Below are 27,744 nucleotides of genomic sequence, written 5' to 3' on the forward strand. Positions count from 1 at the left end.
TAAACAGCAAAACCCACAGATCACTACAATATGTTATCTTCTCCTTTCCCTTTCGGCCGCTCCCTTCGGGGGTCGCCACAGCAAATCATCTGCCTCCATCTAACCCTATTTTCTCTGCATTCTCTTCTCTTACTCCAACTCACTTCATGTCTGTTGTGTAAAACTCAATATATCACAATGTCCCCTTTCACTCCGTCCATAAATTTCCTATTTGGTCTTCCTGAGAGACAGTTCCAACCTCAGCATCCATCTACCCAGATCTCCACTATCCCTCCTCTGTGCATGTCCAAACCATCTCTCCTGGCTTTATCTCCAAAACATCTGAGATGGTGAACTCATTCTCAAAGAGAACCTGAACATTTTCATCTCTGCTATCCAGCCTTTTCCCCCAAAATTGCAAAAATATATAATAACGATCTAAAAGAAAAAATGTATCTTCAACGGAGGCGTCATGAAATTGAACGATCAAAAGAAGTACAGAAGAAATATATTACAAAATAATCAATAATCCCACCCTCCTCTGCTGCAAGTCCTGCAAAGACTTTGCAGGAAAACAGCAGCACATGTTTGATGCTGCGCTCCCGCGCTCGGCTCAACCAATAGGCTTTCAGAATCCCACCCGGAGGTCCCGCCCACTTGTGTGACGACACAAGTCGTCAAGGAAACATGGCAGCCGTTATGGACACCGCCGTGGACTTTCCAGCGTCTATTTGTGGCGTATTGAATGAAAACCACTGTCTGGAACATTTGCAGATTTTAAAGAGATTTACGACTGCGTTACGCGACCCGGAATATAGGTGCGAAACTGCTACTTTCTCGCTGTACGACTAGGAAAAGTAAAGGTGTTAGCTTATTCGGCTAACCCAGCTCTGTCATGACGTGCCGCGGATGTGACTGACTTGACATTTTCAATTTCATTGTTTTCATTGTTGTTGACATATGTTTCAGTTTTAAGCCAACACGGATAAAACGTGTGCTCTCTTTGGAAAACTGTCTCTTGTCAGGTCAAGGGTATTTACAGACATTCCCCTATGAATTACAGCGAGGAATAGCCTCAAACGATGGAAACCGTAATGGGGTGAAAACCAAACAGTGGCGTTTTGAAGCTGCTTCGTGGGCCGAAAAAAAGGATTAAGAAATTTATTAAATCTTTAAATGTTATTGTTGAAATACCGTTTTACTAGTCCATGAAAATCACGTCATAGACCAAAAGCCAAATTTCACCCTGTTCATGGTGGCCACAGGCTCATCAGTGATGTAAAGTTAGTCTTACACTTTACATCACTTGTTCGTCTTACACTTGTAGTGGACCTCTCTTCGTTTCCAGAGATGTTGCAGAAAAGGAGGCCTTCTCCAGTCTTCTGAAAGTCCTCAGCCGGTTGTCTGATGAGCTGCAAGCCACCCGTGGAGAAGATCGGGATCTGCCGACCGTCTCTCTGCAGCTGCAGCTGACCGCCGAATGCTTCAGGGCCCAGAGGAACTCGTGTGTGCAAAGCCCACGCAACCAGTGCCTGCTCAGGTATTGTTACACAACAGTGTAAATGACCCATTTTTTAAGGTTTCTTTAAAGTAAAAGTGATGGTGTTGAAATAATGCTCAATACACAATATTATTCGGCCTGGTCGGCGTTTTGCAGGCCAGCTTTGCCAGCGTCGGTGTGTGAATGCATGTGTGAAGGTTTTCTAGTGTAAAGCGCTATGTCGGTGGAGAGGATTTGATGAGAAAGAGTCTTCCTATCAGAAAAAGAAATTATAAAAATTTGTCCCAACAAAAGACACAATCCAGTTAAGAGTACAACTCTTGTTTTTTTTTAGGGAGCTTGGTTTTATCGACGTTTCCCTGAAGCTCCTGAAGTTCCTGAACGACACAAATTTGCAGGGCAGGGATGCCTCATTTGAATGTAAGTCACAAATTGTTCCCAAACATAATTTATTGCTTACAGGTAAAATCCATATTCTTATCTGAAATTACTCTTGTTTTTTTTTTTTTTTTTTTTTTTTGTGCAGCTCTTCGTTGTGGGATCCAGTTCCTCGGTAACTTGGCAGTGGGAAACCAGGTGTGTAAAGATGACATTTGGCGGCACAGCTCTCCTGATCTCCTCCTGTAAGTTGTGTTGTTGTTTACTTACAATACAGCAAACAGCACCATGTAAATATATTGATTTCTACATATTGAATAATTCTGTTATCAGTAGAAGTTAATAATCCCAATTGTTCAAATCCATTAAATAGAGTAACAAATTTAACTGTCACTGCACTATCTGTCCATGCTAACAGGCAGCTGCTCAGTGTTGATGATGAGAAAGTACAGAACTATGCATCTATGGTTCTCCACACGTGCCTGGATGAAGGCAAGGTGGAAGAGCTGTGTGAGCCACAGAACGTTCACTTGGCTCTGCGAGTGATCGAGCTTTGCATGACCCAACCTGAGCTGGACTGGACGTAAGAGTTTTTTTTTATGCGATTGTTTTAACCTTGCAAAGTAAATCAGTCTATGACAAAGGCATAGCCAAGAGTCGTAAGTCAAAGGGATAAAGATCTGGACAATGTATTAAAGAATATCTTTGTGAATGTAGCTTTTTGCAACATGTAAGTGCTTGACAGCATGAGTTGAATATTTTTTTTTACATTTTGTATTTCTTAATTGACAGCGTTCTCATTGCCATTCAGCATTTCCTCAAATCGTCTGCCCTAGTGGAAACCATGTATGCAACGATGTCTCACTCTGAAAGGTTTGTTTGTTTGTTTGTTTGTTTGTTTGTTTGTTTTTGTACAAACGGACAAGTCCATGTCCCTGCAGGCCAAAAGTGAGATTCCCTCACACCAATATCCATGGGTTAAAAAGAGTCCACCAACTGAAGTAATGCAAAAAAAATCTTGTTTTTTTACATAAGACATCAGTGGTGACAAATTTTAATCAAGTATGAAACATAATATATGATCTGAAAGAGCAATTCAGCCCATGAAACTCCTCATCGCCCTATGCGTTACCGCAGAGTATCATCATATCCTGAGCAGTTTGTTTTACATTACAACTGATCTGCTGACAAAGGACTTTTCCAAAGGCAGACCATAGATTTTAAGTGGCTCTAATATGGCATAATAACCGCTGATGTATCCAGAAAAGCTATTACTCTTTCGTAATCTGATCCAGTGTAGAGAAAAGACTGACGACTAATTGTGAACTGCGCTGGAGTCATGTTTTATAGAGAGGCATGTGCTTTCAGGGTCGCCCTGCTGGAGTTACTCTTATCCCAGCTAAAGGAGGAGGACTCTGAAGACGGTCGCATCCCTCATGGCGTAGCTCATTTCCTGGCATCGTCTTTCCAGAAAGGCTGCGGCGCCGTGCTGACACTTGCCACTGGCTCTGCCTCCTGTGACGAGGTACATCAAGTAAACCCGACAGCTCTGGGTCGGCGTGGAAGCCAGAATATAATTTTACACGTTATTTTTCCACGATTGGACCGATTCGATGGTCTTTTCGTGGGTTTACCTTTAGTAATTCCACCAATTAAGTGATCGCGCACTAGTTCGAAAAAGTCTTTTTTTTTTTTTTTTTTTTAATGGATGGATCCAACAGTTTATTTATGCACGGACTATTACAGAGCAAACAGAGTACAATCAAATTATTTTATTAACAGACGTGTGTCCACCACCACTGGTTTGACCTTGTCACTCAGTACCCTCCGTTTAACACCTGCTTGTTGCAACCCCTCGCAGGTCCTGCAGGAGGCGCTGACAGTGATCACTCTGCTCGACGTGCTGTGCGAGATGTCCTCGGATAACGGGCGGTTCACGTCCCTGCAAGACCAGCCCGACCTTTTGACCACCACCGTAGGTAAGTGAAAACTCTCAAAGTGAAGCGGCGTGGACTACAGGGCCAGTCGAGCGGTAACAAATGAAAGGGAAAATAAATTATTTAGTAAGTAATGGGTTCTCCAAGCTCCGAACAGATTTAATACTCTCCTGGGTGGATAAAACCCGACTGTTTTGAAGATATTCCCTTACTTGAGTGAGAGCTGTGTAAAACCTGTATATCTTGAGATTTCAGACCTTTTTTGTGGAGCAGAAAATAGTGGCCGAATGTGTTTTTACCAGGCTGTACAACCATGGCTGACCCCTGCTGCCCCCATCGGCTTGACACACAACATTTGAAGACTGAAATCACGGCATATTCAAAATTTAGTTGTGTGACTTTGTCAAGTCTCCTTCCTAAAAGCTATTACGGATATATTTTCCTAGTAATCGAGGCCCTGGGTGACTGCGAAGGCTACTGCATGGAGTATTCATCACACTCCTATGTGGTTTCATCTCAGCCCTGCCTTTCTTTATGCATATAAACATACTCATTGAGGTTTTCCTTCCATTTATCAAACGATTACATTTTGCAACCCGTCACTGATTCATATTCTGACTCAGGTCCCCCCCCCCCTTGCTCAAAAACCAGTCCTGGTAAAATCTGGAGCAAACTCGCCTGCAGTGTTGGAAGCTGCAGTATATTCATTACCATCTGAGTAGCTGTCTGTAATGGATTGAAGATGGAGAGTAACATTTTTGCTTCTCTCCATCTCCTCTTGTTGTTTTTCTTCTGCAGAGCTCCTGGAGCAGGTTCATGCCACAGGAAAGGCAAGTAAGAATATCTTCAGCGCCGCTCAGAACTTCTCCACGAGCGGAGATGAAGACTCTTCCTCCCAGTCTCCTGTCATCAGCTTCAAGGCCCACCTCATCAGGCTGATAGGAAACCTGTGCTACTGCAATAGCAACAACCAGAACAAGGTTTGGATTACCTTACAAATGGATGGATTGAATAACATGACGGATGAAGCGCATAATTTCCATCCTAGTGTATGCACTTAAAAAAAAAAGCTGCCTTTTTGGTTCTGTAGAAAGTACGGCGTAACCGTAAGCAGATGGGTGGAAGATGGACCCAAAAAAAAAAAGGACCGAATGGATATTTAAATTTGAGCCACATGTTCCAGATCAGTCAAGATATGTTTAATGAAGGATTCCTTCGCAAGAGAGGAAATAATAACATTTGCTTTTTGCTTGATTTGATCCTTCCTCGGGTCGAGCGGCGTTAAAGCAAAAAAAAAAAACGCAGAAAAAAAAAAACAGGCGTCGTCCGAGGGTCTCGACATCATTGCCTTTTCATACGTCGCGATGTCATTTTAGGTAAGCGCGACAGGCTTGCAAGGAAAACACCTCACAGATTTGGAGCGCTGCGGCCCAGCTCTCTTGTCGGTCCCAAAAAAAATTCTGTGTTTAGGTTAATTAACAACATAAAATGCTACATACTGCGAATCAGCTCTTTTGAATGCAGAACGAAGGTAACTGAGCACAATTCGATAATGGACAGAGACGACGCAATGTGCCGGGAAGTCGCTGAGTCCCGTTTCAGCTCTAGATTTAGGTGGTATCTAATTGGCGGCAGATTCTCTCGCACCGTTCCTGCACATATTGAAGGAATTTCCAACACTGGTATCAGGAGGAGTACAAACCTACCACTGTGTTGCACACACACACACACACACACACAAGTCCTCAAATAAGACAGTGGTTACTTGTTTTTTTTTTTTTTCCCCCTTCTTTTTCTTTTCTGCGCAGTCCCGACCGACTAAAATCCCTCAGATCGTCGGATTTGTGCGCACTCTTGATAAATCCTAACCCGGCGCAGTCGGAGATCAAACGTGAGAGCAAGAGGTCCGGGACGCGGTGTTTTTTTTTGTTAACACATTAGCAATTTAAAGTGCAAAGAGAAAGGCAAACTATCGTATCAAACCGCATAATCTCGACCGGGCGACTGCAGAGTGCAAGTGGGTTTAATGTCTAATGGAGGGTGGGGGTGTCTGCTCCTCCGCTCCTTAAGCTTGTTATTTCAACACAACGTTGGTTTTTTTTTGCGTTCGAATGTGAAACGTTCCCTCCCTTAGGCTCGGCACAGTGATTTTATCAGTTTCACTCAGTCGCCATCTGTCAACATGTCACACGTGACATAAAACAAAAGCGGATATCAACACAGATGGTGAGGAGTCGGGCCTCTATCTGCGGGACAATATACATCCAGTCCTATTTAATAGGAACAGATTTGTGGAATGCTTGTGGGATGGCCACCCTCAGTTGGCCTCTCTGTAATATTTATGGATGCTGATCTGTGGTCTGTCAGTGGTCAGAAATCACCCCCGTATCTGTTTTCACCGGGATCTCTTCCAGTAAACCACATTTTATTTTGTTCACCTTTGGGGAAGATTGTAACTTAAGATGTTCTTGCGCGCTTGTTGAACCGCTCGCGCCGAAGCTCCGCTCCGGTCGCTTGTTATTCATCTCTATGGGGTTGGACGTCTCGTAAGCAACTTCAGACAATCACTTTTGTGAGCGGAAAACGCCGACCCCTTGGTGTTTGGACAAGTCAGCGACTTTGTTTCTCCGACTCCATAAATGACATTTCCATTTTTCGGAGCGTCAGCGCTTCGCCTTGTTGGGTCGCTCCCTCCACCGCGTTTCCAGGAGAACCGCAGACAACAATGAAACCTATAGCATCGCACGCGCGACACGTTTGCGCTTCTCTCAAATTTACAAGAGTTGTAAATTTAAATAACCCCCCAAAAAGCTTTGGCTAATTCCACAGGTTTCAGATACAATGTTTTGACCGCAGTTAAAATGTGGTGTTTTTATTCACTTTTATTTCACGTTGAAATTATGGCAGTTGGAATTACTATTCGATTTGACGTGTGTGAGAGGGTGAATTATTGTATGTCTATATGACGTGTGAGTTAGAGGGTTAATTATTGTATTTCTCTATAACGTGTGTGAGAGGATGAATTATCGTAAGTCTATATGACAAGAGTGAGAGGGTGAATTATTGTATGTCCATATGACAGGGGTTTGTCACTTAACTGTACAGAAACCTCTGCTGCTGCTCTCCTCATTCCAATTTTTCTTCTAATATATTTATGTATTAATATACACAATATATTTATATATATATATTTTTTTTTTATTGTTATTTTTTTTTTTTTATATTTATGGTGTTAAATCTCCGTCATCTTTTCACGTCACTACCAGTAGATTGTATCTGCGTGCACTTTATAATTTATCATTCAATGTGTACCGTGCACTCTGCTGTTTAATGTGCACCTTATTATTATTTTGTTAATTTCACCTCACCGCGGGATAGCGAGAAAAGTCTTTTCCCTTCCTCTGTAGGTCTTGTACATGCGGCTGTCTGACTTTGACTTTTGAATCTCTAAAACGTGTGAATGTTTGCAAGTCCATACGATATGCGAACTGAAGAGTGAATGGTTTTATGTTTATATGACGAGTAAATGAGACAGTGCATGGTTGTGTGAGAGGATGAATGGTTGCATGTCTATTTATGATGTGTGAATGGTTGGAAGTTTATATGACGTGTGAATGAGAGGGTGAATCGTGAATGTGGCCCAGTGATCGACTGGCAACCGCTTGGATCGGCTCCGGCCTCCCCATGACTGCAGGATAAGTTTTAGAGAAAATGACATCTCCTAGAAACCAAACTGTTTTCAGTAATAAAAAGCATAAAGGATTTCTCACAAACATATTTTAGGACTTTTTTAGGTCTATTTTTCTACCTGCGTTCCTCACTGTAGCCACGAACACTCACAACCCGGGAGAAAAAAAAAAAAAAGTATTTTGATTTCGAAATTTGAACGGGGAAAACATTCAGTCACCTGTCCGTTTCACCCCGGGAGGAACTGTGAGTAAAATGAAAAAATTGTGAAATAAAAGAAAATAAGAGACATATTAGTAATAAATCCATTAAAAGTGAAAATTACATAAAACGTTCGGAGAAATAATATTCCAATCAGCAACAAGTCCGATGTAAGTTGTCGAGGCAGGAACATCAGTTGGCGGAGGAGGCAGAGAAACATATTCGTATTCCATTTAGCCTCTCGTCGTGCTGTGTCAGGGTTTTTCTCTTGTCTTGCTCGTCACGATCGGCGGTGAATGGCCTTCGCAGACGGACCCCCGAGACCCCCGACGGAGGAACTCCTGCCTGCCACCCGTTTGCCAAAAGTCTTGGAAAAGGCTCAGCGATCCCTATCTGGACGGAAATTTATAGGCGCGCTTCGGTAGAGCTAGATTCTATGAACTTCTGTTTTAGATGTTCTTAAATCAACGCTCCCCCCGTGACAAACAAGCGCGGTGACTTTTCCTTTATCCTTCATCGTCAGTAACCGTCTCCCTCCTCCGCAGGTGAGAGAACTGGACGGCATCCCCCTCATCCTGGATAACTGCAGCATCGACAGCAACAATCCGTGTATCCTTTGCGAGCCGAGGGGTCGTCGTCATCGTCGGGGGCGATCACGTCCATATATAGATTTTATCCGAACTGCTCTTCTGTGTCTATGTCCAGATGTGTGTGTATGTGTGTGTGTGTGTGTGTGTGTTTTTTTTTTTTTTTTTTTTTTTTCGAGAGGCATTGTGTATCTTTCTCTGGCACTTTGAGTTCGAATTTGGCAAAAGGAATCGTCGGTGGGTGTTCAACCGCAAATAAGGTTTTGATTGTTCCAGTGTGTTGGGGCTGGCTAATCAACCTTTTGGTGAAAGACTTATTCCGCACCCCCTCCTCCAAATTCTTTGCCTTCTGCTCGTATACGGCGTTCAACGTGCCAGTTTTTTTTTTTGTTTTTTTTTTTTACTTCAGAATCATCTGCGCCCGGGCCGCTCCATGTCGAGTTAGCGTTGAGTTTCACTCAAACCCCCCTCACACACACACACACACACACACACACACACACGCGCGCGACCCCGTCCAATACAATCACAACACTAATAAAGCCCATTTTAGCTCATAATAACTCATTTAAGTCGACGCCCTTCTCAAGGGGGGTTAAGGAAATTTGTTGAAAAAACAAACAAATAAAAACACCGGTCTTCGGTATGAGACTACATGCTAATAGGTTGAGAAGACATTTCCTGCTATCCCACATTGACGTGAAATTAACAAAGCACACAGTAAACAGTGAAATGTACAGTAAACATTGAACAGTAAACAAGTAAAAATTTAGACATGCGATAATTCACCTTCTCAAAATGTCAATAGACACACAATCATTCAGTCTCTCAATCACATGTGGCGCAGATATCCAATCATTAAACCTCTCATTCACACACCATATAGACATACGATAATTCACCCTCTCACACACACATCATAGAAACAAACGATAATTCAAACGATAAATGATAACACGTCGTACGGACACGTGGGTGACTTTTGACGTTTGTCAGCTTCTATTTCCGCTTTAGCGCGCAGCTCTCGATGCAGCCCGGCATCAAACTACCTTTTAATGTTTACGTGGAGAAGCTCCGCACAACCGACGAAGCATTTCTTTGACATTCTGCGACAGCGCATTCACTCATTGACGGGCAATCGAATCATTAGATCTGTAATGTCTCTTAATTATTCACTCACCAACTGCGGTTTTTCAATGTGCAAATACACGGATTCCCCTGTTGTTGTTTTTTTTTTTTAAAGAATATCTTTTTGTTTTTGTTTTTTTTTTTTTTTTTTTGGATCAAGCCTGACTTTTAACAACTTCAGCTGCCACGGCATCTCCGCCGAAACCCACAGGCCTCGACGTGGAGGGCGTGTACGCGCGAGCGAGACGTCGACTTCAGTTGATGTCTGACATCTCCGAGCACCGCGATTTCTGCTCCTCCGCGCCGGTGGTTCGGCGAGGACGACGTCGCGGGGTCGTCACGGTGACGCTCACCCCTCTCTGAGCGATTGTCACGCACAATTAAGTTTTTCATTTGTTTCAAGTGAAGATTCTTGGATCGGACACAGCGAAGTGGAAATTCAAAACAACCCCGCTGCGGTTCTTCTTCCATATCCACGTCTGTCCCGTTCTGGTTTTCCCTTTGTCTGTCTAAAGCGGTCGATCCGCATGTAAATGCTGAAACGTCGCAACCACAGAGTTTGACGCACGTCACTGGCTTCATAGACACGTACAGCCTTCATGTGTTTTTAGTCAAATATTCATTTCGTCCAACACGCCCCCGTTTCGACGTTGAAATTTGAAAAAGCGGATTCAAAATGCTCACGGATTCTAGCGAGTATGTGAAATAATAGTGTAATTCTAATTAATGGACTCCCCCCACCCCCCTCCCTTTTGCTTATATATCATTTGACCGGTGGCATTTAAAAAAAAAAAAAAAGGAAATTAAAAATCAAGTGAATTGGCTTAGGGGGGAAAGTTATTTGCAAAAAAATAAAATAAAATAAAAAAAAAATTACTAAAATCACAAAGAACTGTAAGATGATCCATGCCTGGGTACACTCAGCGAAAATTATACATCGCCGTTTTTAAATGCTAAGAAAAATACGAGACATGATATCACCATTCAAAGACACTTGATACCCATTGATACGCCGCCCGGTCCTATTAGCTATTTATTTTCACTCGCGGCGCCTCGTAAAATATAATCAAAACATACGCCGAACAATCGGCAGTGTGAAAGAATCGCTTTCCCTAACGATTGTCTCCAGTCATCAGCCAATGGTCTATCTTCGCCATCAGGAACCTCCTGGAGCACAACCAGGAGAACCAGGCGCTGGTCGCGGCCCTGAAGCGCCGCGGCGCCGCCGACTACTCCGCTCTCCACGAACTGGGCTTCCTGGTAGAGGAGAGAGATGGCAGCCTGCTGCTCAGACCCACGAGGAAAGACTGATAAGGCCCCAGATAGGAGCGAGCCTGCAGAGAGGAGACCCACTACCACCGCCACCATGCATGCAGGTTTTTCAAGCGAAGCCATAGTTTAAAACGTGTGCATTGCTAGTGTCTAAGATTTATTTTTTTTGTGTGTCTTTTTTTTTTTTTTATCTCCTTATTTAATATTTAGCCGCCGGATACAAGTAGTTTCTATACCTTTGACGTCTTGATTCTTTTGGATCCGCCGCTTCCATCTTTACCGAGCTCTCCATCACACAAAACGCCAAGATACCGGGGGCTTTTTGTTTTTTCTGTGTTTTTTTTTTTTTTTTCTTTTTTTTTTGTCTCTGGATTCCGAATCCGGGCAATGAATTAGTTAGTGAGAGGCCGAGGGCGTGCTAGTACCTTCCGGCGACGCAAACGCTCTGCAGTATTTAATCCAAAGACAAGAAAAAAAGAAAAAAAAAAAGGAGCCCCACAGTGTTTGGGCTTTTTTCGCTTTTCAGACACCGATGTTAGCAGTAGGGGTTGGGCTCTAATCCCCGTGCCCATAGTGACTTCTGCATTAGCTCAGACAGACTAGCCAAAACATGTAAACCCCCTTCCTATGCCTCTCTTAATTACCAGGTCTATGACGACCCTCTCCTCATTCAGCCGGTTGTAATATCCGAGAGGAAGTGCTTATTCGAGCAACGCAATAATGAAATGTAAGATCTTAAGAACACTAACGCATAAGTATATCGACATGGACGGAAGACTTGGCTTTTGCAATGCATATTATATTAAGGTTATAGATTTTTCCGCCAGTTCGGGGTGTGAAAGGACTCAATCCGGCCAATTATTCCAATAAAATAGCTTCCCACGATGAAACTCACAACGTCCCATCGGCGAACCCGCGCCCGCCTGCTTATTAATCTCCGCTCGACCGCGGATGGTCGCCTTGGATTCGAGACGTAGTCGTCGCCAGGTTTCCTCCGCGGATGGCCATTTTTATTAAAAAATTTTAAAAAAAGTCAGTGTCCCAAAAGAGCGGGTGAATCAGACCAGAAGCATTAGTTTGCAGAAATGACATCCCTCCCTGCTCCTCCCGCTGCTGGATAAGCTGAACAGTCCTGACACCCTAACAATGCAGCGCTTTACAGGCCCGCCCGCACCCCGCTCCACCCTGTTTGCTCTGCCTCTGATTTTTAATGACAAAATGTATTGAAACAATCGGCCGGACTCTCCCCTCAATCCGCCGGCATAGTCAGGGGAGCTTACGCGGTTCCGGTCCCCTAGGATTTCAGACAGCTAACAAAACAGCCCTTACTCGCGCTCGACTGGCTGGCTGCAATTCTTTTAAGCCCCACAGGAAAGAGGCTGTGCGAGTCAGCCGGGCTGAATGAGGTGGCACGGCGGCGGCGGCCGTCGATTCACCTCCTGACACATGAGTACCACATTAGCAAGGGCCAGAATGCTGGTGTTTCCCATATCTGTGCTATAAACTGCAAGCCTCTACTATATTGTACCGGTGCCTTCTGGTTTGATAAATGCCGTGATTGGCTCAAATAAAAAGCATTTAAGGTGTCAAGAAGGAAAATGTGTGTTCACGTGCCGGCTCGCATGTCTGTGTTTTACACATACGATCAGCAGCTTTTTAGATTTTTTTTTTGTAGTTTTCCCCCGGTGCCGCGTGATATAAAAAAACTCAGGAGGCGTTAAAGGATGCTCAAAGTTTATTGGTAAAAAAAAAAAAAAAAAAAAAAAAAAAAAAAAGATAAATAACAGCCGTCCGTGTTCGTAAGTGATGCAGACTTGGATTTAGCTACTTGAAAGAAAAAAAAAAAAAAATTAAAAGAAATTTGTTCAACTTCCCGCTGCTTTTAGAAAGCAACGACCTTCTCGTCACTAAACACAAATGGAGACACCGAAATCTCTCGCACGATCATTGGTCGGCCGTCGACACCTGAACCGTATTTCCCGCCGCCATCATGTCTCACATACCTGCTTTAGTGTTTTTCACAATACTTTTCTCACAATTTCAAAAATTGCATTTCATATGATCTAGCCGGGATCGATGGGCCATTTAGAATCGTGAAAGATCATATCGAGGGACGCTCAGGGCTACTTTAGTAAAAACACGGGGACTATTTACAGATTAGGAACGTTGATCAAAAACACAAATTCCAAATAACTTATTGCTCTCAGATCTAAATACAATGACATTAGAAAATACTTAGTGACTTTCTGTCCCATCTATAAATGACATAAAGTGCCACGTTCCTCGTATAAAAATATACTCTTCAAATTGTTTTGTAAGTTATATAAAGCCTAAATAAACATTTCTGAATACATTAAGGGTGTTGTCCAAAAATAGCTATGAAGTCTTTGATCCTCATACCCCCCTTCTGTGTGGTTAGGGCAGATGCCATCCACCCAGGCAGGCCTAAACCGCGCTGGAGGGCCTTGTGTAAGCAGAGGCCACGGTGTGGAATTCCATGTCTCCGCCGCTCATGGGAATGTTCAGTGTATCTGAACCTGATTGTACCTCTATGGAGGTCCAACGAGGCATCACATGCTTTTCTCAGAAGTCGGGAGCCCTCGGAAACAAAACAATGTACACAGTTAGGATGGAAAGTGCCGTTCACACCGACGCGTTTGGATGCCTGAAATAGAATGCCAGTTGTTTCGTTTTTGTTTCCTGCCTCTTTGGCTTTTGACACAGCTGAGGGTTGAAAAAGCCATTTTTTTCACCCCCCCCCCCCCCCCCCCCCCCCAAAAAAAAAAAAATTCTCTGAGGTCCCATGAATAGAAGACATGTCACTATGTGAGTGCAAAAGAAAGAATCTCTAGCTTAATACATCACCGATAGCTGATAATAGAATAGAAAATAGCCGACTTTAGCTGCGTGGCATTGATATTCCACTTTGCTAAAAATCAGTTACTACTTGATCGCATCAGTAGGTCATAGAGGAGAAGAAAACGTTGAAGAGCAAACGAACTTGCTATCCATCCTATGTAGGTTCGCAATATATATATATATATATGTATATGTATATATATATATATATATATTTTTTTTTTTTTTACATAAATAATTTTGCTTTATTTTCAGTGTTCAAACAGAGTACAGTGTGAGTTACAGTTAAACATTATTCCGCCGACATCCCGTAGCATTTAGCGGGAGCCGCTGCAGCTCAGATTCCCTCCAAGGGCGACCAGAAGCCGGTTGCTCGCTTGCCCATTCCAGTTCCGAAGTTCCTCCCGTGATCCCACACTAGAATTCCTCCCTCCAATGCAGGACATATTTAATATAGTACAACTACAACTGTGAGAAGTAGGGTCTTCCAAATATTGCTGTGCTGGAGGTAAAAAAAAAAAAACAAAAAACAAAAAAAACGAGCCTCACATCCTCTCACCTGCATCGTGTCACAGTTTCAACCCTGCGCGCACCAAATGGGATTTTCCGTCTATTCTCGCGATATTTTACATACCTGATACTCCACTGTGGGTCTCCTCTCGAAAGTATTCCAAATAGGATGTCGAAATGTGCAAAATGTTGAATAAATACTTCCCAGTCCTTCGCGTCTGAAAAAAAAAAAAAAAAAAACGCACTGTCGTACCCCCTTACCTCAGAGCCCCCGCCCTCTTTCCTCATCCCTCTATTTGCAGGTGAAAACTTCTGTTTTCTCGCTGCACGTGTTGCACTTGACGAAGCAGCACCAGTGGAACTTGCAGTTGCACTGCCAGACCCGCGTGTAGTGGTGCGTGTCGTAGCCCCGGCCGCAGCACATCACGTTACAGCCGTCCGTGTGGGTGGACGTGCCGTTGCACAGCCGGCCCCGCGTCCCCGTGCTCCCCGTTACCGTGTCCTCCTCGCAGTAGTTGGGCGAGCGCTCCAGGTACACCAGGTCCGTATCGGTGGGCTTCTGGTAGCCCCGGGCCTTTTTCAGCCGCAGGAAGGACGGCTGGCGCAGCCGCGAAGCCTGGACCGGCTCCACTTGAACGGCCTCGATGTAGCGTTCCTTCAGCAGGTAGCCGATCTCTCTGAACTTGGGGAGGGTGATCCAGCAGGTCTTGGTGGTGCAGGAACCCGACACGCCGTGACACTTGCACTCCAGCTTCATTCTCTCTTCCAGGATCTGACGGTATAGAGAGCAGACGTGAGCCTCCGAGTTAACGTGAAAGGAACATAAAGGCCTCGGGATTTATTTATCTGATGAACACATAAATATTCATTTTATGTTCAGTTGCTGGAGTTTGAAGCGGTTAATAGCGACCGCATAGCCTTCAAATGTCTTCTCTGGTGAGCTTGGCTTTCTGCGGACACTTCAACTTTCAACACGCCGACCCGAATGCCAACTTTATGTCAGAAACCTGGGGAAAATAACTTGTTCCCCGAGACTGTAGTCTCTAATTAACTTTACCTTTCTTCAGACCACATAAACAGCCCGAGAATACTGAGCAGAGCTGTTGTGCAACCATATATGTATAACGTTACGCTGCGGTTTATGCCAGATTTATATTATATTGCCGTACAAATATTTTCACTTGACAAAGATGACGAGTGAATGTTTGCCCGTCGCAACTGATATTTGGTGACCAACCTTGACGTTTGGTAAAAAAAAACCCACGTCCCGGCATTGAGCGCCCTTTCAGAGTAACCGATTTATGAACCGAATAGATTCTTTTCGAATTGCTTGTCATGTAGGCAAACAAGAGACTTGCAATAATATCCCCCACGGGTGAAACTGCACTGTGGCCGTATGGGAATTTAATGTCGACTGCGTCGCAGAATTACGCGTCATAGTGTCATTTCAATTACATTGTTCTAACTCGGAAAATCTAAAAAAAGTCAAGTAAAAAAAAAAAAAGAAAGAAAAGTAAAGAAAACCAGCAATACCTGTTTCAAGTGCCAGAAAATACAATTTTAACATTCAATTCTTGTCAAAATCTTCTTGTTGTGGCAACTGGAATTAAATTAATTCCCTTGCAGACATTTTTTCCCCCTTTTTCAGTTGTAAATTAGTGTGTTCTAAATTTAACATTGACTTTTAACTGAACATCAGGAGGACAGGATCAAACTTTATGATCATTTTTAAGAAATAATCTGGAGATGAGCTCATGGATTTGTGTAGTTTCAGTGAAATACAGGAAGAGAAAGGTACATCGGGATATCTGATTGTAGGGTTCACGTTCAGCCGGAGCTGCGAAAACATCTTTGGACTTAAAAAGAAAAAGAAAAAGCGACCGTGTTACCTTTCGCCCGGCCTCGTTGTTGTGCAGGTTCATCAGGCGGCGGGCGTTCTTCTTGATCTCTCGGGCGTCCACGAAGCGTCGCGAGAACTCCACGCCGTACTTGACGTCGGCGGAGCAGCCCCCCCACTTCCAGCCCTCCTCGTGGTCATGGTAGCCTTGCTTCTCGCGGTCGCAGCCGCACTGGCTCAGGTTGCCTTGGCTACACGCCGTGGTTACCGCGTGTGCGACTCCAGCTGCGGTGATGGCGTAAGTAAAAGCTGCCTCCCTGCTACCTGAGGAAAGAATCAGTCAAATCTCAAATCCTTCCCGCGTTACTTTCCTGTTAGCCGTTTACCGAAATGAAGCGAATCGGGCCGACTTAAGTTAAAAAGCAGTCGGGGATGAACTACAATAATGACGGCCTGAATCCATCTTAAAAAAAAAAAACACGTTCCGAGTACTTAGATTCACCCGAAATTACGAAAAGTAGGACGGCCTCGGAAAGTGGAGACCGAGAAGACGGCGGGATAAGAATGTGGCACGGATACGTCGTATCGTCGGCGTCGGCGTCGGTTCGGCAGGAATCTGCTTCAGAACCCGTGTCTTCAAACACGTTTTTAGTTGTTTGGACGGGAGGTCTGTGTAATATTGTACATGTAATTCCGTGTAATAACCGGACTATTTCGATTTGTTTAGGTTGTGAGGTTCAAGTTGAAATTAGATTTGCAGCTGAAGCTTCGTCATCGTTTTCATTTTTCGATCGGTTCGTTTGAATATTTCCTCAGCTCATCTATTGATGGCGTGCGGATGAGTTGAGGTGCGGAAGAAAGACATTAAACCATAAAATAATGGAGTTTGACGTCTAAATTTCTTGAAACTGAAACTCAAACTCATCACCCCATTTTTAAATAAGTTAAATTGAAATGCGCACAACCCATTGATGCTTTGCAGCCGCTTTGATTGGAACAGAGAGGCGTTGATGGTTTGGACGCATGCGAATGTTGTCAAAAGTGAATAATTGCCACAAGCAATTTTAGGGCAATCACAGTATTATTGCGTGTCCTGTATAATTTGTAGTTTTCTCTCGGCCTGGTTATCAGACTAGACATCACAGGTTGAGCTAGAGAACAATAGCGGACATTAGCAAATCTGGGAAAAGTGTTGTTTCTGCAGCGTTTTCATATCCGAGCCGCATCCATATTCAGTCACTGTTCAAACAATAATCAGTGATTTGAGGACAACACAAGTGACATCTGCTGGCTGCGGAGAGGAGTTAGATTTCAGGATAAACACTCGTCGGGCTGCTTTGTTTTAACGTTCCTCATCGATAGAACTTCTCACGCGGCTCGAATGTCTTCCTCCGTCTGTCGATGTGGCCTGAATTATTATAGCAAACGATACCGTTGTGTTGAAACGCGCTGTGGCCGGGCCTCACCGAGATGTGCCCATTTGTGCGCGTTTGTATGTCACCATTTGAACTTAAGAATAAACACATTTATATTTATGGCATGGAAGGGGAAATTAATTTTATTGGCTCCGCAGCCGGCCTTTGTTATAGGATATCCAGCCTCACCAATCAGGATAATGTCAGACCTTCATTCTTCTCAACACGCCAGAGTATTAACGCATGGCGTCTCTGGTAAAGGCGATTTCGATGGCTCCCGTCCAAACTGAAAAAGTGGAACCGTGGGGTTTTGCTGTGGTCCCTCCACCCCCGTCCATAACTCATAACAAACTCTGAAGTCTTCTCTCAACAGGCGAAATCCGCCGCCCGCTCAGACATACTGCACAGTGAGCGTTTCTCAAGGTGTCCGGAACGCGCAACGGCCAAACAACCGTCGTCCCCCCCGCCCCGCCCCCTGGTCGCGGCCATTTGTTTTCGTTGCACGACGGGGCCCATTGTTGCCATTCGGCCGCCGGAGCTGACTTCAATTAGTGGTTTGCATGAATCTCCCGGGTCTTCTCTCCGTTCTTAATGAGCTCAAACGCCCGACGTGGTCAGAGAAAATGACGCTGCACAGGCGGTGCGTTGGTGACACGGGACGCGGCGCATAGCTGTGGCTTCCATTTCCGTTTGGGGGGGAAAAAAAAAAAACGCGTGACACAAAATGACGGGAGGAACCGTTTTTTTCAACCGCACTATTATCATTATTATTATTATTGTTATTGCTGTGGCTGTTGTTGTTACACCCGTTAGCTCTGATTCCGGTTAAGCTGTCGACATATAGAGGACACGTGAAACAAAGCCGGGTCAAAAGTGTCTCTCCTCGAGCGTTTACACGCCACAAGAGAAAAGAGACATTTCCTCCTGACAAAAGAAAGAAAGGGATCCAGACGTCTGTCCGCCTGTCTCCTGTGCAGAAGAAAGTGATTGCTCCCAGGGCTGCTAGATTAAACATGGATCCAAACCCACAGCGCGACCGCAACAAAACATTTCAGATTGAAATACAATTTATAGAAGAGGTTCACATTAGGAGCAAGACCAGCTTCTGTGAGAAATAAGGCCGGGAAGAATGTTGACTAGAAACGGGGGGACGTGTGAGCGTCTGTGTTTACAGATCTCATAGGTTCGATATAAATGCTTTCTGAGGATGGCACGCCCGTGCTGGTCCTCCGTACGGTCCTTACGGAAGGCCTCGCATGTTTTCAGGCCGCTCTTCCTGCAACGCGAGGGTGTTGTGCCATAATAAATGGCCGCGTTAAGTGACTTTTGACTTTCGGACGGGGTAACGGCGGAAGCGTCGCGGGTGTTGCCTGCGGAGCCATTAGGAGGAGCGGTTTCATGAATCATTGTCTTTCTTATCTGGTTCTCTCGGCGGAGCAACACACGCCCGCGCTCGTGATTTCGGATCGTTGCATCAGATTTAATCAGCCTCTCTGTGTCTTGCGGTCGCTTTCATTAATAAAACAGATAATTCCCCCTCTTTCAGCTTTCCTTTTCAGCAGTCCGAGCCTCCTCGCTCGTTACCCGAGCCTATCCCTCGCCTCTTTTCCAGTGTGTACACTAAAGATTTGAAACTCTCGCAGCGAGAAATCGTGAGCTTCGGTGACACAAACCAGACCAGCCAGGTGCAAACAGACTGACCTATTCTCAGCTCCTGTCCAAAGACCGTCCTCTCGCCCAGGGCCGAGCAGTTCCAGCGGCCGTAGCGGAACTGGAACTGACACTCGTTGATGCCCATCTGGGCGCCCTCGCCGATGACAATGATGGCGTCGGGGCGGCTCTGACAGAGGGCTCTCTGACGGGGCGCCAGTCCCGGGATCTTGTTGCAGATGATGTTGGCACCCAGAGCGACTACAGAGGACAGCGCTCTGGGGAGAAACAGACACCGTGGTTATTAAACAGAACAGCCACATGCTCCTCGAGAAAATATCGATAGTCATCGGCAGTGAGGAAAAACGGGGCCGCAGTTGCAGGGAGGCAAACAGAAATTGGGGCAAATTTAGACCGAAAGCAGTGACCGACTTCCTGTTGGACACGAGACAATGCGTCCATTTGTTTCCAGTGCACTTTTACATTTCGGTTAAACCTCTTTTTTTTTCTCTTTGCGATGGACTTTAAGTAGAAAAGTAAAGAAAGAGCAGAGAACATGTAATCTGGCACGGGAAATCACATCACTTCCAATCCGTTTGGTGTCTGCCATCCTGGTGGTGTGTGTGTCACCGACACACACGAACCACCGCAGATTGTTTTTAAGAACCCATTGTCGTCGTGAACGAGAGGCAATGTATGGCGCCGCAATCATCCCCGTCGTAAAGGCCTGGATTTTTTTATTACATAGATTGGCGCTTTTAGGGAGAGCATAAAGTCGTCCAATATCCTGCTTTTCCATATGTGGCTTTCCAATTATGGCTCTTGTCTGAAGAGGTGCTCCTGTGACCGAGTGGCTCTGGTGCAATGTGTAAATCCATAAGGGCAGGTTATCTCATCAAAGCGTACACATGACGGGAAAGCGTGTACGTTTAAAACGCAGGCTTTTCGCTCTCTCGCTCTCTCTTTAACAACCGGCCAATTTTCGAGCAGTGGGTTCGAAGGGGAGAGGGGACGCAACAGTTCATATTAGGAGGGAAAATTTCCGCAGCTTATTCCGTGGTAGTCTGCCATTCATTTGTGGAATAAAATGAAATTGAATTGATGTTCCCGAGATTTTGGCTGACTGGATATTCCAAGTTACATTTTTTCCATTTCCCCCCAAAAAAGCAGTCTCACAGCCGCACCAGCAGAATATAAAAAAATGAAGAAAAAAAAAAAAAAAAAATACAGTAGCCGCAAGAACGACGAAAAACACGAAAAACATTGGGTTTTTTTTTTTTGTTGTTTTTTTTAATTTGTCGATGTGAAAGGAGGCATTTGATCGCGTCCTTGCGCTCAAACACCTGCATCCGCGCCACCCGGAGATCAAACCCAGCTATCCCATATCCGGTTGCGCAATTGGCACCGCTTGCGCGTAAAGGCGCGCCGATGTTATTCTTTTTTTTTTTTTTTTAAATGCAGCATTTTACAGAAACCTACAAGTAGCTACCGCTGGTGAGGATAAGGAAGATCTGCGGGTAGTAGACGGACAGCAGCGCACTGCGGGACGAGATGATGAGCATGGTTGCGCATTGAACACAAACGTGGTTCTTCTCTCTTGTTCAAGGGGAGGGAAAAAAAAAAAAAAAAGAAAATAGAGGATGTTGCGTGAGGGGGGAATCCTCGGTTCGGTTGAAGTCCTGGAGAGGAAGGCAGGTGTGTCGCCTCGTATCTTCACGCCCCGGAGAGCCGGTGTGTTCAGCGGACGAAGCCGTGGCGCGCAGCGGCGGGTCGGAGCTCCACTGTCCGTGCGCTGCAGAGGAGGCGCTGCATCTCCCGGCCGCGGCGCGCACTGCCACCTGGGCTGATGGAGGGAACGAGGACAGAGAGAAAGAGAGAGAGAGAGAGAGAGAGAGAGAGGGAGAGAGGGAGGGAGGGAGGGAGGGTGGGGGTTCCGGTTGTCAGATGTGCGCGTCTCAAAAAGTGAGAGCGGTTGCGCTGGAAGGCTGGGAGACAGTGGCCTCTCCCGGTGCGCCCGCCACCGGGATGAGTGTGCACATCCCACCCGCGTCTCACCGTATCCCCACCCCCCGACGCCTCCCACACCTCCATCCGACCCCCCTCAACCCCCACCCACCCTCTCACAGTTGCAGTTTTTTCCCTTCCTTTACATAGCACAGTAACGACCAGGAGTCCGTGGATCACGACGCGGCCGTGACGCGTAACCGTGTAATGGAAAACGTGGTGGACGCTGGGAAACAAAACAAAACAAAAAAAGCCGCGGACCAACTTTCCACTCGTGGAAAACTTCGGAAAAAAAGCTTTCTATTGTGATTAGAACCGACGCCGCAGCAGATTGAAACAACTAAATGACACTATGGGTCATTTCATAACAGTGTTTCAATTTAGGTTTTGTATTTTCTATTATGACATCTCAGAAGAGCATATAAAAACAAATGATGTAAATACAAATATATAAAAAAGCGTATTAATAGCTACAGATTCAACAATGACAGCAGGAATAGTATGTTGTTGATGGGGGTGTTTTGGAAAAGTCCCATATGTGGAAGGTGTGAGAGGGTGTTACTCATAGGATTTATACAAAAGCGATACGATCATCTCTCTATGACTGGCTCAGATCCTTTGCCTTGTTTGTGAGAAAAACAAAAAAAAATAATCCTCATCCCAAAATGCTATGCCTTAAACGGCATCACACAGCTCTGACCAGCCTCAGAGTCCAAATCGACCCTTGTCAATCAGAAATGCATTGTTTTTCCAATTAAAATGGATCCACTTTTATTCATTACAAATGATTTAATTTAAGGGGTAAATGACACCGGATGTGGGAATTAAGGAAAGTCTTCCGTTGATTCATAGCCAAAGCTCATATCCTTTCTTGTCTTGCTCTCATAAGTGATGAAGTGAGAGGTCAAGTGTAAACCTGGACTATTATCGTCCTCAGCGGTGCGCCCCCTAGTGGCAACAGAAAGGAACTATTGATAAGAAAAGATAAGATAAGATAAGATAGGATAAGATAAGATAAGATAAGATAAGATAAGATAAGATAAGATGTACTTTATTAATCCCCATGGGTGAAATTCATTTGTTACAGCAGTGCGACAATGGCTGTAAATATGTATGAGTTTAAATATAAATAAAAGACTATTGAAAGAAAGCAAAGGACATCCACAAATAAATAAACAGCAGGGTAGACAACAACAAGGATAGATAAAAAATAGAATAGACAACCAAAACGACAACAAGTATGAGAACAGAAACAGAGTGACAATAACAATTATAAAAATAAACGTGATGAGTAGAGTGACACCAACAAGAATTTAAAAAAAATAAATAGAGAACAGAGTTAGGTCATGACACGTGCGAATGAGTGAGGTAGTGATGTTGTTGTAGTACAGATGCACCTTTTGTGTTGTACAATCTAATGGCCGTGGGTACAAAGGAGTGTCTGAAGCGTTCAGTTCTGCACCAGGGTGGGAGTAGCTGTTGGCTGGATGAGCCGCCCATCGGCCACAGCTCGTCATGCAGGGGGGGGGGATTTTCAAAGGTGGCACCTGGTTTGTCCTTTACACTCTCCGGTGCCACCGATTCAAGATGGTCTGGATTCAGTCCCCCCACCTAGCAGGCCTCTCTCTCTAGCTTATTGACCTCAACATAGACTGTTAGAAGGTGTTGAGGAGCTGGTTGCATCTGTGTTGTGTGTCCAGTCCAGTTTATTGTTCATGTGGGCCCAATGGTACTTGTAGGAGTCCACTATCTCCACCTCCTCACTGTGGATGGAGATGCTCCTACATCTCTCAGATAGTAGCCACATTCCAAAACTACCAAACTTTTTTTTTCTTTTTAGAAAACAAGTCAAATTAAAAAACGGGGGATGATTTAAACCTTTCATATCCTTTTGGATAATCCTTGAAAGTTCAGGTTTGATCAGGATGAAAGCAAAGTTAAACACTTTGTAAAGAACTCTCCTTGAGATGATGTTCCTGGTTGGACTCGGTTGTGCTTGGTGAAGGTCTGTAAACTGAATAAGTACATTATTAGTGGTGACGGTTCTGTCTGAGCGCACCAGACTGTGAAAATGGCATTGTTTTACAGTTCTGACTCACAGAGGGGACTGAGGACAGAGTGAATCTTTCCTTCGCTTGCTTTTGACACTCCGGAGAATCTCCTGAAAATCTATTGAAATCTGGGTTTTCATTGAAGCCAAAAAGCGGCCGCAAAATGATAATATTAAGACAATATTTTCCCGAGTAGGATACCGATCATATGTACGAGAGAGGGACCTTTGTGAGAGCGTTGTGGAAATGAAACTCTTAATTTGAGTTCTCGGCAGCTGCCAGCAAAGTGTTTTAAAAAAGATAGCCACGGAATATAAAGAAAATAAAATACAGTCTGTTCTTTGATTGTTTTAAGATTGGCTAGATCCTGACGCGGTCCGAGGTACAAAGTGCCGGGAAGTATGAGAAGCAGATTTACCTCTAAACTGAACCGCCTTGGCGGGTGAGTTCTCCAACTGGACGGAACCTGGTCTTCAACATCTCTCAGATAATGTCTCTGGCGCGGGGTCAGTGGAGGCAGACACTCGGTGGGTGTGCTCCATGTGACTTGAACCCAGTTCCTTTCCCTCTCCCTTTCTGTCCAAATAATCGTTCTAACCGCAATGTCTAAAAGCCAAGATAGCACTAAAGCGGCGTGCACTCACTGTCCTGCAGCTCGTATAGTGATGTCTGTTTCTTGTCTTTTTTTTTTGTGCACAGAGGACCAAGTCGGGAGGTAGACGTGGGAAGTTCAGGACTGCACAGGCAGTTTTGCACAGCTAAACGTTGATGGCTGTGGCGTTAAAAAAGTCTAAATTCCCCTCTCAAAGGTTTGAGGGGCTAGACCCTGGTATTAACATGGCTGGGAGGGGGGGGTCTGCTGCCTGCACTGCAGGAGGTAGGCAGCGAGAACCTGCAACAGTGACGCTCCTTTAAATACTCTGTGGCTCAGCGGGCTTTGGGCTGTTTGTCCGAATTCCCAGAATTCCTATTTCTGCAACCGGTTGTCCAGGTGATCGCTTGTGTCTGACAATTCACCATGACACAATTTATCACTTTAGGTGGCAGTGCGTGTCATGAAGCTGAAATATGTATCGCAGCACTGAATTACTTCACCTTGAACTAGAAGAAAACAAGACGGGGCAGTGTCTATCTGTTTTCCCCTGCTTATTGTTGACCAGTGCTGGAGATCAGCAATGTAAAAATTTTTTTTTTTTTAAATATTTGCTTAATAATAATTCTTTGAAGACAAAAATATAAAACATTTTCACCAAATTTAGCAAAAAAATAAATAAAAATCCTGGAAATTAACAAAAATACCAGTACAATCAGATACAGTTTACAGGATGAAAAAGTATTTTACGAGAAAGTGAGGCAAAAAGAATTAAAAAAAATGGAATACATAAATATGTTTGTATTTGAAAACTGATATATTAGTATATTAACCAAGTGTGGATTGAAGAGGAAAAGGTTCACCTGGTGCCATTATAATTGTAAGAGTTCATATGTTGCATAGAATTTTGTGTGATGATAGAATAAGGAGCCGTGCACAACAGCATGATGAAGTAGTTTCACTGTATATTTAACCAAAAACATGTTGTGTTATTTTTGTATTGTATTGTATTGTATTGCATGATTATAGATCATGAGTATCATCAAAACAAGAAACAAGCTCATAAAACAAGTCATGACTGCGATAATGGCTGAAATGAGGGACCATAAATAGCGTCTTTCTTTCTAGTGGACTTGATGTTTGGTAAGTAAACACACATTACCAATTGAATTAGACAAGATTCTGCACAAAATAGAATCCTTTGTCACTGTTAGTCGTGGAATATTTATCATAAATAGGGAAGCTTTACGGAGTGTACTTTAACCTCATAACAAATTGAAACTAGTCTTTGCTAAAAGCACCAAAGGCCCTTCTCATGTGTCCCAATCACCAGCTCAGTCACAGCCGACTAGTTATTTTTTATAGCCCGTTCAAAAACAACATAACTTGACCCAAAATGCACTGAACTCAAAGCAGATACATTTCCTTTTCAAAGCACAAGCTGATGAAAATTGTTGATATAACAGGGTAGTGCTGCAAAAATACAAAAAAAAAAATATATAAAATAATACCGGCATCATGAGAAAAGAAACAACATAAAAACAACAGTATCGAAATCACTGTGATATGGCAATACAAACACACAATCAGGGCCACCGCCTACTGACATCATTCATTATCTGTCGCTTATCCTGCACTCCATATGGAGACGTAACACCATCACGCATTTGGGTAATTTAGAGTCTCCAATGAGACTGCTGCATGTTTTTGGACTGCGGGAAGAAACTGGAGAACCTGGAGGAAACCCATGCAGACCCAGAGAGAACATGGGAGACTCCACACAGATAGGCCCTCTGTCGGGATCCAGCCGTGGACCTTCTTGCTGGGAGGGGAAAATGCCAACGACTGCGCCACCGTGCCACCCACTACCAAAACGATACGAAGAGGTGAGGTAGGTGTTCAATTTGAATGAATTTGTGAGGATGATATGCCACTGCCTGACTTGACTATAGAACCTCTACTGTATATATTATGGACCCAAACTCAACAAAAGAAGAACAATGTCCTCTGAGAGGGGTTCAAGTAAAAGGAAGATTTTGGGGTCACTATAAGCTGTCAAAAGTGTCGTAAATCAAACTATTATGGAATCGAGAAGGGGAAATTCTATCAGAAAATTGAGCAGAAAAGAAAGGGCGAGCTGTTTAAAGTCCCTCGCAGCAAATTTAGTTGTCAAAAATGAATTGGACAAAGAATAACAAAGAACAATAACAAACCAAAGAACAGGCGATGCGCAGTTGTTGTCGTCACTTATGCCAGGATCTTCTGAGAAATATATGCAGAGAAACCCAATGACCAGCCCACTCTCATCTGACATGCTTAATTGTAACCCCTTTACAGAGCCAATGGCTGACTGCTGCATCAGAACTCTGTGAATGTAACCACTGGCCGTAAAAGAAGAGCATTAAACTTTTACTACAGACAGTTTCCTGAAGGAGACAAGTCTTTGTATTTTTATAGATGAAATCATCCAGTATTGTTTGACTGCAGCCTTTAGCCTGCAACCACTTTCACTGCGGTCAATGATAATTTGCCTTTCTCTTCTTCCTATTAAGTAAACCGACTGGCCCTGACATCAGACCACCATCGAGAGATGGAAGACTGAAACATTGTTTGTGCTGAAGTCGTTTATTCAAAACTGTACGCTACACCGATCGTAGAAAGACAAAACACACCAGGCCTTGTCGCTACATTCAATGTATCGTTTTCAATAAGACGGGCACACTCAGGTTTGAGAACCTCCATGCAGGGAGCCACGGAATACAGATGAGTTGCAGGGGGATTTTGCTAAATCCATTAGAATGAAATAAAAATAATAATAACAATAATGATAAAAAGACACACACATATATATACAGAGAGAGAGAGAAAAGAAAGGTGTATAAGACAGTGGTGGCACCAGCAATGCTGTAAGGTTTAGAAACAGTGACATTGATGAAAAAACAGGAGGTAGAGCTGGAGATTGCAGAGATGAAAATGGTGAGGTTCTCTTTGGGACAGACGAGGATGGAGAAGAATGAGTCAATCAGAGGGACTGCACATGTTGGATGTTTTGGAGAGAAGGTCAGTGAAACTAGACTGAGATGGTTGGGTCATGCACAGGATGGATAGTGAATATATTGGTAGAAGGATGCTGGAATTGGAGCTGCTGCCAGGCAGGAGGCCTAGAGAAAGACCAAAGAGAAGATTTATGGACGTAGTGAGAGGGGATATGAAGTTAGTTGGTGTGAGCAAGGAGGTGAGTGACCCCTGAAGGGGAAAGCCAAAAAGAAAAGAGGAAGAATATGTATATATATATATATATATATATATATATATATATATATATACACACACACACACACACATGCACACACGCACACCAGTATACAGTATAGATATATATGCAGTATTGCCTTTTGGCTGTCATTTGGATTTTTTTGTGAATAAAATTTGACTTTTTTTTTAACTTCTGTGCATCTATTAGCATTTAACAAATATATGCAATCGAGCATGACATGATACAATTTTTCAAAAAAAAACACAACTGAAACTCAGAGTGTAATCTCTTTAAATGTTCTTGAAATTGCATTTAATGTATTGATTGTTGATGATAAAAAGCTAAAACTTCAAACCATTAATTAAAATATATGCTGTGAAGGCCTATTTAGTGTATGCATTGCAGTTGTATGCTGGAGGTCAGGGGTCACTGGCAACTTTATTTCGGGGGTCACGAGTTTGAGAACTGGTTTAGGTGAGACAAGTGTATTGTGTGGATTTTGGCACAAACCTCCCTGTAGTTTGATGCCTTTTAAGCTTTTAAGCTTTGCCACAATGTCAGAGGCATTGTTTAGACTGTCAAATGCAAACACATGGTGCTTAAATGTTGAATGGCGTAAACGCATGCTGGAACGCTGCAGAAATCTGTGTGCGGTTGGTAAAATGAATTAAACTCTCTGCACTCTGAGGGGGAATCTGGACCATTGTAGATAAAAACCAAACTACCTCAGGGGTGAACAGAGCAGAGTATTTATGACAGAGCTAAAAGAAACTACTTTGTAATCAAATTTAATTTACACTGTTCAGCGCTTCCTGAAACCCGACAAACGGGACAGGGGGAAATTGTTTCCATGTTGTGGAACAACAGCACCATTTTGAGAAATTATTGTCCTTGAAGCAT

The 27,744-nt window shown here is 43.9% G+C and overlaps 2 protein-coding genes across 3 annotated transcripts; one reads left to right on the plus strand and one right to left on the minus strand.

The window, feature by feature from the left end:
- Positions 1-636: 636 nt before the first annotated feature.
- atxn10 (ataxin 10) lies at positions 637-13,026 on the plus strand. Its single transcript, XM_086147023.1, has 11 exons — positions 637-797; positions 1,328-1,519; positions 1,815-1,900; positions 2,007-2,103; positions 2,277-2,441; positions 2,651-2,731; positions 3,227-3,383; positions 3,720-3,837; positions 4,594-4,775; positions 8,229-8,292; positions 10,528-13,026. The coding sequence occupies exons 1-11, from the start codon at positions 667-669 to the stop codon at positions 10,707-10,709; spliced, it is 1,455 nt and encodes a 484-aa protein (XP_086003149.1). The 5' UTR covers positions 637-666; the 3' UTR covers positions 10,710-13,026.
- A 1,028-nt stretch (positions 13,027-14,054) lies between these two features.
- wnt7ba (wingless-type MMTV integration site family, member 7Ba) lies at positions 14,055-20,638 on the minus strand. Of its 2 annotated transcripts, none has more exons than XM_086147025.1 (4): positions 20,431-20,638; positions 18,993-19,219; positions 15,929-16,200; positions 14,055-14,811 (listed from the first exon to the last, which is right to left on the minus strand). In XM_086147025.1, the coding sequence occupies exons 1-4, from the start codon at positions 20,511-20,513 to the stop codon at positions 14,332-14,334; spliced, it is 1,062 nt and encodes a 353-aa protein (XP_086003151.1). In that variant the 5' UTR covers positions 20,514-20,638; the 3' UTR covers positions 14,055-14,331. The 2 variants fall into 2 exon arrangements, with proteins under 2 accessions (XP_086003151.1, XP_086003150.1); XM_086147024.1 differs by having other exon boundaries at positions 20,421-20,615.
- Between the last annotated feature and the right edge of the window lie 7,106 nt (positions 20,639-27,744).

Source organism: Fistularia commersonii, chromosome 5, assembly GCF_037954325.1.
Source record: "Fistularia commersonii isolate RoL2024-O1a breed Wild chromosome 5, RoL_Fcom_v1.0, whole genome shotgun sequence".
Lineage (NCBI taxonomy): Eukaryota > Metazoa > Chordata > Actinopteri > Syngnathiformes > Fistulariidae > Fistularia > Fistularia commersonii.

Coding starts and splice junctions, on each gene's coding strand:
- atxn10 (XM_086147023.1), top strand. CDS start 667: ATGGCAGCCGTTATGGACACCGCCGTGGACTTTCCAGCGTCTATTTGT. Junction 2,732..3,226: donor ACGATGTCTCACTCTGAAAG/GTTTGTTTGTTT, acceptor ATGTGCTTTCAG/GGTCGCCCTGCTGGAGTTAC. Junction 3,838..4,593: donor CCTTTTGACCACCACCGTAG/GTAAGTGAAAAC, acceptor TTTCTTCTGCAG/AGCTCCTGGAGCAGGTTCAT.
- wnt7ba (XM_086147025.1), bottom strand. CDS start 20,513: ATGCGCAACCATGCTCATCATCTCGTCCCGCAGTGCGCTGCTGTCCGT. Junction 19,220..20,430: donor CTTCCTTATCCTCACCAGCG/GTAGCTACTTGT, acceptor GTTTCTCCCCAG/AGCGCTGTCCTCTGTAGTCG. Junction 14,812..15,928: donor ACAACGAGGCCGGGCGAAAG/GTAACACGGTCG, acceptor CTATACCGTCAG/ATCCTGGAAGAGAGAATGAA.